This window comes from Gadus chalcogrammus, chromosome 3, assembly GCF_026213295.1.
Source record: "Gadus chalcogrammus isolate NIFS_2021 chromosome 3, NIFS_Gcha_1.0, whole genome shotgun sequence".
In the NCBI taxonomy this organism is placed as follows: Eukaryota; Metazoa; Chordata; class Actinopteri; order Gadiformes; family Gadidae; genus Gadus; species Gadus chalcogrammus.
Genome location: NC_079414.1, coordinates 24,195,627 through 24,208,126, shown reverse-complemented (window position 1 = coordinate 24,208,126; position 12,500 = coordinate 24,195,627). Strand labels below are relative to the sequence as shown.

At 46.4% G+C, this 12,500-nt stretch overlaps 1 protein-coding gene across 1 annotated transcript in view; it reads right to left on the bottom strand.

The window, feature by feature from the left end:
- micu3a (mitochondrial calcium uptake family, member 3a) overlaps window positions 1–12,500 on the bottom strand; it is a 25,868-nt gene that overhangs the window by 4,962 nt on the left and 8,406 nt on the right. Inside the window, exons 5-11 of the mRNA XM_056585644.1 lie at window positions 11,101–11,148; window positions 10,822–10,904; window positions 10,267–10,338; window positions 9,073–9,114; window positions 6,341–6,436; window positions 1,427–1,521; window positions 967–1,138 (exon numbers count right to left, since the gene is read on the bottom strand). Of these exons, the coding sequence (XP_056441619.1) occupies window positions 967–1,138; window positions 1,427–1,521; window positions 6,341–6,436; window positions 9,073–9,114; window positions 10,267–10,338; window positions 10,822–10,904; window positions 11,101–11,148 (608 nt within the window). The remainder of the gene's footprint in view (window positions 1–966; window positions 1,139–1,426; window positions 1,522–6,340; window positions 6,437–9,072; window positions 9,115–10,266; window positions 10,339–10,821; window positions 10,905–11,100; window positions 11,149–12,500) is intronic.

Genomic DNA, 12,500 nt, shown 5'->3' with positions numbered 1-12,500 from the left:
CCATGTCATCACATGACCCTGAGGTCATCAAATTACCCCCACGTCATCACATGACCCCAGGGCCATCACATGACCCCAGGGCCATCACATGACCCCAAAGGCCATCACATGACCCCGACATTACTAAGTAGATCCAGGCAGAGACGACAGAAGATCGAGGAAAGGGCTCCCAGGGCCGAATTGGTTCTTGGGTGAGCGGGCAACACGGTGCAGAACAGACACAGGACACAATGCAGCAGTCACATCAACAACACACCAAACAGACACATAGATAGACAGGCAGATGGACATATATAGGTATATGACCAACCTCCTGCTTCTTGATAAGTGGACGAAGGAGAGAAGAGAAAGAGAGCGAGAAAGGGAGTGAGAGCGAGAGACAGAGAGAGCGAGTTGGACATCAACAGATCTGAGGAACTTCTCAGGGCAGGATGAAGAGCTCAAGACCTCTCCTCCTCATCACCTCCCCACAGTGGTGCGTGTGTCTGTCTACCTTGTTGTCAGGGATACAGCGGTGTGTGTGTCTGTCTACCTTGTCGTGTGTATCTGTCTACCCTGTTGTCAGGGATACAGTGGTGTGTGTGTCTGTCTACCTTGTTGTCAGGGATACAGTGGTGTGTGTGTCTGTCTACCTTGTTGTCAGGGATACAGCGGTGTGTGTGTCTGTCTACCTTGTCATCAGGGATACAGTGGTGTGTGTGTCTGTCTACCTTGTTGTCAGGGATACAGTGGTGTGTGTGTCTGTCTACCTTGTTGTCAGGGATACAGTGGTGTGTGTGTCTGTCTACCTTGTTGTCAGGGATACAGTGGTGTGTGTGTCTGTCTACCTTGTCGTGTGTATCTGTCTACCCTGTTGTCAGGGATACAGTGGTGTGTGTGTCTGTCTACCTTGTCGTCAGGGATACAGTGGTGCGTGTGTCTGTCTACCTTGTCGTCAGGGATACAGTGGTGTGTGTGTCTGTCTACCTTGTCATCAGGGATACAGTGGTGTATGTTCTCGAGGTAGGCGTTGATGTTCTCCACGTTGGTGAAGCGCAGCAGGATGCGGGCGAAGTCCTCTTCGCTGATGGTGGTCATGCCCTTGGAGTAGTTGAGGAACTCTATCTCCAGCATCTCGGTCTGGATGTTGTCCATGAACCTGCAGAACGCCGGGTAGCCCTTCATCACCACACACTGAGCTACACGATGTTCAACATCTCTCGCCGCGTTTTAGCCACGTATATTTGATGCAAACATCGTGTAAATAATATTTACGAAATTTACTATACTTATGCATTTACATATACACATTTTATTTGTTTACTTTTTATTAAATTTTTTGTAATTTTGTACTTAATTGTGTTTTAATTTCTGATCATCTATCTTGAGCCGGGATCATTTGAATGATGCTGAACTGTGTCGACGGTAATCGTCAGGGCAACCCTACCTGTAGAAGTCATCAAAAGTAAGCTCCGCCTTCCCCTTCTTGCCGAAGAAATGGACCAATAAGGTGGTGTCTGTCATTATGTTCTCGTCTGTCCGCTGTGATTGGTCGGGGGGGGGGGGCAGATAAGACAGTCAGAGAGTTACAGAGGAGGCAGGATGCAAATGAGTGTTCCGATCAATTCAACATGGCGGTCAGAGCGTCGAGCTGGCCCAGAACCAGGTGTGTGTACAGGTGTGCAGAACGTGCACAAGGAGGGCAAAAACCAGTATGGACCAGTACAGACCAATGCAGAGCAGTACAGACCAGAACAAATCAGTATTGACCAGTACAGACCGGTCTAGACCAGTACAGACTAGTATAGACAAGTATATAAAGAGTAGAACAGTATATACTAGACCAGACCGGAAGAGACCAGTGGAGATCAGCATGGACAAAAGACAGACATGCCGATAGACTGAGGGAAGAGACAATATCAACAGACACACACACACACAGACACTAACAAACACACACCAACAAACAAACTGACACACTTAAACACAGACAGCGACACACACACCCAAACACACACAGCAACACACAGACACAAACACACACAGCTACAAACAGACCCAAACACACACAGCGACACACAGCGGCACACAGACATGAACACAAAGACGCAAACGCACAAACAGCAACAACCAGACAGTGAAACACATGGCATGCGTTGGTGGCTCAGCGTCACAACACGTAGGGCAGCCAATCAGCAGGCCAGGATAAACAGCACTGAATATATATATATAATTAAATATATATATAGACCTTTAGATATATATACCATATATAAAGTATAGTTGCCCCGTTAAGCACTGTTTGTGTTCGGACAGCCCACACACGGCCATGGCAGTTAGTCGCTGTTTCCACGTAACGTTGATGAGGATGCGCAGTGTGAAAAATCCCAGTTTGGCCGTGATGACATAGCTTTTGGTTCACGCACCCCATCTTTTCAACAGGAGGGAGCCTCGTCTGTGTGCGCCTGTGTTTGTGTGTTTGAATGCGTGCACAAATGTGTGCGTGTGTGTTCCGCACGCATCCTAACACACTGACATGGCCGTGAGTGCACGTGCGTGCGTTTATACATCCCAGAAAAAAGGTGTGTACTGGCGAGATCAGCCCCAAGCACCTGCCAAGCCACGCCCCACCAAAACCCATCATCCAACCGCGCGCCATGCCTGGATCAGCACTGGGTGGGGCTAGATCCCATGACATCATCATCATAATCATAACCAGCATGATGCCATACGTATTCTACCTCCAGGTTATAATCCTACGTTGGTGAGGGAAGAGAAAGACCAAGACAAGATGAGAACGTTACAGTGAAGACGAGGAAGAGAGGGGGGGGAGACGGAGAGGAAGGTCGTTAAACAACATGCGCCGTTGTTTAAAGTTTGGTCACCTGAAGTCCAATGAGTGTGTATGTGTGTGTGTGAGGTTCTCTAAAGATGTCGAAGCGCTGGGCTAACAGACTGGTGGGCGCGAGGGCCCTTAATGTTTCAACAACCGTCTACGTGGATACATCATTTATTAAATAGTGTACCATGAAGAGTGTAGTATTTAAAGTATATTGAAGGTATAGTTTGGTATGCATAAGACATAATAGTGTAGTAGTGTAGAAAGTATAGTGTGTTGTATATAGAATAGAGAGTATAGAATGGTGTAGTGGACAGCTTAGAGATCCCCATGACTGAAGCGTCGTAGATCATAGGGCTGTTTATCCTAGAGCAGAACAGGTCATCCACTAATAATGAACCGTCATCTGCTCTGAGTCACAAGGCCGTCTAGCCCCGCGCTAACGTCTCCTAGCCCGCCTCACAACATCCAGAGCAGGGCTGTGAATCACCGGCCTGCCCCCGTGTTTATCAACCGTCACACCAACAGGTCTTGTCATTAAGAAACAAACTAGACATTTTGAGGGTTTAAGCTCGGTTCAAAGCGGCACGCGACACGCGACTCTCTCTCTCTTATGACACACGGGCGTTTCAGACATGTACACCGAGCTCAGGTGGTGTCACCTCTGATCATCTTCCTCAGCGCCCTCCTCTTCACCTGCCGTCTCTGTACTATCCGGGGGCATCTGGCTCAAGGACGCCTACAGGTAGACTGTGGACGTTGGGACTCCAACGTACCTTGTGGCTGGGAGTGAAGCCACTATTCGGCTCTCTACTGTTCTCTCTACTGCTTTAGTTAGTATAGAATGTATGAGAATGTCTCTTTGCATCGGGTATAGCATAGCAATGTTTTGTTACAACATTGTAGTATATAATGGATAATGTCCATCTCATCCGTCTGTAATTTATGTTTACATACGTGGGACGTATGCATAGATAAAAATCTATACCTATATCTATAGATCTATATCTATACATGCCGTGTATATAGATATATTTAGTGTACTTGTGTTAGGATAGTGATCCGCTTTACCGGACATCAGGCCAGGCATTAGGGTCTGGGTACCTGGGTTGAATGAGAAGATCGACCAAAACAGGGGAAGTTGTTTTTCTGTGTTTGCACAATAACGAAGTCCGGGAAATCTGGCATGAGCTAGCTGTCACCATGACGACATACTGGCGGCCACGCCCACATAACGACACCTTGCCTGTCTGTGTTTGTGTGATTGAGAGAGAGAGAGAGAGAGAGAGAGAGAGAGAGAGAGAGAGAGAGAGAGAGAGAGAGAGAGAGAGAGAGAGAGAGAGAGAGGGAGAGGGAGAGGGAGAGGGAGAGATTGAGAAGAGGAGGGGGAGAGAGAGAGAGATGTTGGGCTTTGATCTTGAAACTGACGGTAAAAGCCGTGATCACTTGATGTAAACACTCAAGGCTCTCCCTCTCTCCCTCTCTGGGTGAGTAGGGGGAGGAAGTTGTTATCAGAGGTGTTCAGTTGAGTAAGTCAGCCACACCTCCAAGGAAACACATAACCCCCCCTCCCCTCTGTCTCTCCTTTCCTTTCCGTTTCCCCTAATCTCTCTCTCTCTCTCTCCCTCTCTCTCTTGCTCAGCGTCTGTCTGTCTGTCTGTCTGTCCGTCCGTCCGTCCGTCCGTCCGTCCGTCTGTCCGTCTGCCCGTCCGTCCGTCTGTCTGTCTGCCCGTCTGTCTGTCTGTCTGTCTGTCTGTCTGTCTGTCTGTCTGGCCCACAGGGTGACTCACAGTGAAAAGGTTCTGGGTTCAATCTCTGACGTCCACAGTCTACTCATACACCCTAGAGCAAGATGTGCTAACCCCTAGCTGCTCCTGAATACCACGTCTCACAAGTCACTCTGGATTCAAGCGTCTCCAAAACAAACACATATCACATTGAATATCCCTCCTCTACTGATGCTGATGCTACTGATTATTAAATAACAAAAACATAATAATAGCATTGAGTTTTCTATGACAATGATTTATGTTATTGTTGCTAAAATCACTCTAAGGAGATGTTAAGCCAAAGTGCATCTATTGCCATTTCAGAGTCCAAATCATTAATAATTATTAGGGTTAAAAATGATTATTATATACTTCCCTCAGGGCCAATAAAGTAGATCTAATAAAATGTACCCCTCCCCCCGAACCTTTCTCCCTTCCTGTCCTCTGATTGGCTGTCCACTCTGTCAGACATCCTGGGACATGAAAGGCAGGGCGGGGTGTAAACACGAGGTCAGAACCATTAGCGCACGCTATCATTACCCTCACCGTGGCTTCCGCTGCTATTAGCTAGCCCGCTTCTCCCTGCCCACGGCCTGTCATTACACAGCTAGCCTGCTAGCCGCGTGTTAGCCTCATCTGTTATAATCACAACCTGCACCTTCAAGCTAGATGTTCTGTGGCAGATAGCCAGCAAGCTGCACTTAGCTTCCCTGCAGCTGAGCATCACGCTCCTTTCCCGACTATCCACCAGCTGTTAGCTTTGGCATCAGGTCTCTCACATTCTCACATTTACATTTAGCAGAGGGTTTCATCTGAAGCCACTGAAGTGAGGCTGAGAACGATCAGACCATCAACGCTGGACCAACTGGGGGCCTCACATGTTTGGCCTCAGAAGCAGTGGTGGCCTGAGTGTCATAGGGGTCCTACTGTGTGTTGGCTGAAGGGGTACGTGTCCTCTGGCATTAGGATGACCTGTGAGCATCAATGCCCCATCTCCACCTCCTTCAGACACAGGCAGACACACAGCAGCACGGCGAGAGAACACACACTACACAAAACAACAAAACATTTACCAGACTTAGGGAATCTTCCACGGTTAAACATCTACCAGCCGGCACAAATACACTGACACTCCACAAAGACAACATACAACTACAGCCAGGAATACCAGAAAACAGGAAGAGAGGAGAACAAGATGAGGTGTGATAAATTGTGTCACATTAGTTAAAAGTGAAGGCTTTTTCTCACATTAAAGAAGGAATCGAGAAACAAGATGCATGTTGAGATTAAAAAAAAACGTCCTTAATCCCATTTTCTAAAGACCCGGTTTAGAAAATACAGTGTAGCAGACAACATTGGTTTGTTGTTTAATTTTCAGCCATCTTGTTTAGCTCGACCAATGTCCTTACGTCTAACAAGGCAATTAAGAAAGGAAGTCAGGGGTACAGGTGAGACGTTAAAGGTGAGAGGGAGGAGGCAGGTGTTAGTTTAACTGTGGAGCTCAAAGAGAACAGAAAGTATACAAGATATTGACGGCTGGATAATAGATGGAAAGAAAGAAGGAACGGAGGAAGGATGGAAGGATGAGGAAGGGATGGACAGAGGACGATGAATCGACGAACAGAGTACTGATGGAGGGATGAGGGATGAGGGAGAGAGGGAGGGATGGGGGAGGGATGAGGGAGAGATGGAGGGGTGAGGGAGGGATTGAGGAATGAGGGAGGGATGGACAGAGCCAGATGAGTCAGTGTACCTCCGCCAGGTCAGAAAAGAGCGCTTGACTTGCGCATCGCCGCAGGATGTCCCAGTAACTCCGCGCCACAAACTCCTCACTGTCTTTTTTTAACACCTGTAGGAGCGGCGAAGCAGGGAGGGGGTCAGTGTACACCTCCTAGTTACCTCCAATCCGATGTCCCCTCCCTCCTAGTCCACTAGCCTCCACGTCGCCTCCCCTGTGATGTCACCTTCCTTCCTGGTCACCTCCACTACGATGTCACCTCCACTACGATGTCACCTAGTCTCCTCCCCTGAAATCTCACCTTCCCGACCAGTCCGGGAACTTGGATGAATTTAGAGGTGGGGTTCACAGTTATCTTCGGTCTGCTCAGCAGTTTAACAGCAGGGAATTTGTCTGAGCTTGTCTGCTCTTCCTACAACCTGTCATTTTATTAATGCTCCACACATGAATCTGTTGATACTGTGTTTGACATTCTGTTCAGGGTTGATTATAATCATTATGAAATGGGAAACAGTTTTACAACCTTAAAACTAATCTAAAGTATAGTCATACAAGCTTCTCCCCAGTGTCAGCTGTACTTTATGAATGGCTAGTTGTAAGGAGGTGGAGCCAATCGTGGAAGGCCTCAGCTCAGGATAATGGTTAGCGTCAACAGGAAGTTGGGGGAGGAGTCAGGGTGGAGGGGGAAGGGGTGACAGATGATCGAGGAATAAAAGGTTTGTGTCCTTCAAAATAAAAGACAGCATATCGTCCCAGGGTAACACCTGGACACCGTCACCGACAAAAGGCTTCTATCTCGAAAGGACGTTAACTGGCAACATTTCAAGATGAAATTATTTAATTCCATGTGTCCAGCTGCTGTCATTACACCTGTGTCAAACAGGTTCTCCGACGGCTAACGTGACTTTAATAACTTTGAAACATGGCGATGAGTCGGGGTACTACGGGCTTCCTGTGCTCGCAGAAGGGGCCAGATATCCTCGGAGATACGGAGCAACGTAAACAGTTGGTTTTAAAGCTCACCTTAATGTAAGACTGGTCTTGGCTGACAGCCAGGGTCCCAGGAGATACTCATCTGGATTGAACATCCTTTATAGATACTTACAGTTCCCACAGGAGTAACTGACTGACCACCCACCTGGTGTCTCTCTCCCTCCCTCTCTCTCTCTCTCTCTCTCTCTCCCTCTCTCTCTCTCTCTCTCTCTCTCTCTCTCTCTCTCTCTCTCTCTCTCTCTCTCTCTCTGCCTCTCTCCCTCTCTCTCTCTCTATCTATGTCTCTCTCTGTGACTCACTGTCTCTCTCCCTCTCTCTCTCTCTCTCTCTCTCTCTCTCCCTCTCCCTCCCTCTCTCTCTCTCTCTCTCTCTCTCTCTCTCTCTCTCTCTCTCTCTCTCTCTCTCTCTCTCTCTCTCTCTCTCTCTCTCTCTGACTCTGTCTTTCTCCACTCTCTAGGGAGCAGTGGCCATTTTGACATGACCTTGCGTTTCTCTGAACAAAGAATCCATCCATCACAGAACTGACACCAACAAAACCCTCTCTACCCACCTCTCTCACTCTCTCTCTCACACACACACACACACACACACACACACACACACACACACACACACACACACACACACACACGCACACACACACACACACACTCTCAGTGTGTTTGTTTTAAAGTGTGCAAGTGCTTGTGTGTGTGTGTGTGTGTGTGTGTGTGTGTGTGTGTGTGTGTGTATGTTTCTGTGTGCTTTGGTGTATATGTGTGCTTCTTTGAGTCTGTGTGTGTCTGTGTGTGTGCGTGGTTGTGAGTCTGTGTACATGTGTGTATAAAGATGTGTGTCTAAGTGAGAGAGTGGCTTTTAGTCCAAACACAGAGAGTAGACAGACTTCTTTGATCTGAGTCACCATGGCACCAGATATATTATGGTATGTCCATACTGGGAGGACTGCATCCATACAGACAGCTGGTGTCTCTGGTCCCAGTACTGACCCACTACCATACACATACAGAGAGAGCCCAGAGAGATGACATGCACACACACACGCACGCGCCCTTAAAAGGCCCAAAACGTCTGGTTCTGTTTAGAGCGTGTGACGTCACGCTTGTTTCATTCAATCTCTTTTTAAGAGTTTATTTCACCTGACCTTCAATGTCTTTAAGTGGCCCTCTGCTTGCTCTCTTTTCATCACTTCATCCTCTCTATTTATCCCTCTACCCTCTCTATTCATCCCTCCATCCTCTACACTCTCTATTCATCCCTCCATCCTCTAGGCTCTCTCTATTCATCGCTCCATCCACCAGAGCCTTCAGATGCTGGGTGCGCCATCTCAACATCTAATCCATGCAGCCTGGGCGATGCGAGGACGTTCTCAGGCTCACAGCTCAGATCTCCGGCTAACGATAAAGAACTACAGGTTGATATAGAGGAGTCCTGTGAATGGTTACTGGCTCCCATGGATGGCTTCCAGGATGGCTATGTGGTGGTGGTAGTTTGGCATTCAACTAGCTAAATCTAGCTAAAAGCTTAATCAGAGGAGACTAAGATGAACATCAGCGTTCATATTTGCATTAGCATTTACAATACCGTTGCAATGTTGGATATGCAAATTCATTTGGACCATTGAATTAGTCAACACACACACACACACACACACACACACACACACACACACACACACACACACACACACACACACACACACAGAATGGTTGTCCATAGCGATCGGGGGGAGTAGGGGAGGGAGGGCTGATACATACGCTGTTGATAGGAGCGACATGATATCCATAGAGCTGCATACTCTGATACACGGAGAGAGAGACATAGAAACAGCACAGAGAGAAAGAGAGAGAGAGAGAGAGAGAGAGAGAGAGAGAGAGAGAGAGAGAGAGAGAGAGAGAGAGAGAGAGAGAGAGAGAGAGAGAGAGAGAGAGAGAGAGATAGAGAGATAGAGCGAGAGAGAGAGAGAGCGAGAGAGAGAGAGAGAGAGAGAGAGAGAGAGAGAGGGAGAGAGAGAGAGAGAGAGAGAGAGAGAGAGAGAGAGAGAGAGAGAGAGAGGCAGAGAGGGAGAGATATCATGCAAAGGGAAGAGAGAGAGAGAGAGAGAGAGAGAGAGAGAGAGAGAGAGAGAGAGAGATATTATGCAGAGAGGAGAAGAGAGAGAGCATGCAGAGAGGAGATGGGGAGGAAACAGGGAGAGACATGTTAGTACATGCAGGAAACATTCTGTTCTAAAGGATGCAATTCCTTCTGTTTATTATGGAACAGAAGTAATGTGTTCTCGGGTTAGGGTTAGGGTTAGGGTTAGCCTAATTAATCTAATTAATCGAACCTAACCTAACCTAACCTAATCGTATCTAAACTAATAGGATCTAATCAAATTGAATATAACATTATCAAATTAAATCCAGTGTAATGTAATCTAATATGATCCAAGATAATGAAATATATATACATAGAATCTGATATATTGCAATATAATATAATATAACATGAATAAAAAAACACAATATAATTGAATATAACGTAATGTATTCTGATATGATATAATGTGATGGAATCTGATCTAATCCAATATCCTAAAATCAAATATAAGGTAATCTAATCAAGTCATACATATCAAATCTAATGTTGCCTAGAGCTTCCATTGACAGCTGCATCCCACCAGAGGAACCCGAGGCGGACCAGAGAGACAACAGACCAGGGTCTCGTTCACCAGGAAACCCACACGGGCACTGACAGGAAGTGTGTGTGTGTGTGTGTGTGTGTGTGTGTGTGTGTGTGTGTGTGTGTGTGTGTGTGTGTGTGTGTGTGTGTGTGTGTGTGTGTGTGTGTGTGTGTGTGTGTGTGTGTGTGTGTGTGTGTGTGTGTGTCTGTCTTAGTGTGTGTGTCCGAGTGTGTTGGTGTGTGTATGTGTGTGCTCATATGTGTATGTGTGTGTGTCTTCATCGTACCAACTGGGCTGACTTGTCAACATCTCCTCTCCCCTTTCTCTTCTCGTTCTTCTTACGAAAAATCTCCTGGAGCTGAAGACACACGGAGGAGAATGATAGAATAATAGAACGACAAGAATAGAATGAAAGAACAATAGAATGATAGAATTGTGACAGGAGGATCAAAAGCAGGACAGAAGCTCTTAGTGAATCAGGTTTAATAGCGGTGAGCGGCTGACGAGCTGGCTGTCGCCTTGCATGGTTGACTCTGCCGTCGGTGTGTCAATGTGTGTATTAACCGATGTAAGTCGCTTTGGATAAAAGCGTCTGCCAAAATGCCCTAATTGTAATTGTAATTGTAAAAAAATCTAGCAAAAGGGTAGCACCGAGCAGTCAGTGCTACCCTTCTTAAAAACGGTGTGAAGAGATTCTTAGCGGAGAGTTAACCCCTCTTAGCCCAGGGTTAAGTAAGGAGCTAACCTTTCTTAGCCCAGGGTTGATTTGAGCCCACCTAGTGTGAAAGCCCCTGATGATGGGTTTGTGAATGAGATCCAAGGCGCAGTACCACACACTCACCACTAGGAACTCTCTCTTGTCCACCATCTCGTTGCCGTCGGCGTCAAACATGTTGAAGGCGATCTTAAAGCCAGCATGAGGCTCTGGAAACACACACACACACACACACACACACACACACACACACACACACACACACACACACACACACACACACACACACACACACACACACACACACACACACAGAATATTTAATTTCTTGTTTTCCTTAATCTAATATTTAACTGTATTGTCTTTGTGAATAAAGCTTTGTTGGATTCAACTGAAGGGACTTACTGGTGAGGATGCACAGGAGGAAGAGGTATTCTGTGTATGCGATGATACCTGCAGACGGCAGGGAGAAAGCACTGTATATGATATAGACCGCACACACACACACACACACACACACACACACACACACACACACACACACACAGACACACACACACAGACACACACACAGACACCCACGCACACACACACACACAGACACCCACGCACACACACACACACACACACACACAGACACCCACGCACACACACACAAACACACACACACACAAACACATACATACATATATAACCAAAAACACAAAATCACATACATAAGTAAAGTACATCCACACAATGACACACCCACACTGACACACAAACATCCACCCCCCCACACACACACATACATTAGAACAATCACACACAGACAAAAACTTAAGTACACACACACACGACACACATACATACACCCACAACCACATACATACACACGCACACATACATACATATACACACAAACCTTCCCGCGTACATACATATACACACAAACACACACAAGCAAACACACACATGCATGCACACAGACAGACACACACACACACACACACACACACACACACACACACACACACACACACACACACCCAATCTGTTCACAGTTCAAGTGTGTGCATGGGTTGTGCTTTCTGTCACTATGACTATTATTAGCATCAAATGACCAATACTATTACTCATTCAAATATGATTGAATGTTGAATACTACTACCACGACTAATAATAATACTTTGCCTTTACTACAAATTATCTCAGGATTAACAAAGTGTTCTGGATAACTCTTAACAATTATCTTACCATGGCTATTAGTATTTATATTAGCATGACGTAAGGCATGTTGCATTCCTTGTGTATGACCGCGTCCTCTGTGAGGTCATGATGTCATCACCTGGAGCCAAAGACCTCAGAGCATTGATGAAGGTCGTATGGGTTCCTTTCAAACTAGCAACTAAAAGTTGTATTGAACCGTCAATGGAAAACAGACAGACAGACACACACACACACACACAGACACAGACACACACAAACACACACACGCACACCAGGTGCATTCCTATGTGTGGCGTTCATCTCTCGCAGTCTTCTCTGTCGCCACGACAGTAATCCAAGGATTTCAACTGTCAACACACACCATGACACACGGAGCATTCCCTTACATCACCACGCAAACACACGCAAACATGCGCACGCACACACACAAACGCACACATAAACACACAAATATCGGACTTAATATATTATATTATTTCTTTCTGTGTGCGTGTTTGTGTGCATGTATGTTTATCTGTCTTTGTGTTTCGGTTTGTGTTGGTCTGGCCTTAGCAATATGCCGCCAATGATATTTAAATAACGGTGTGTACACTTTT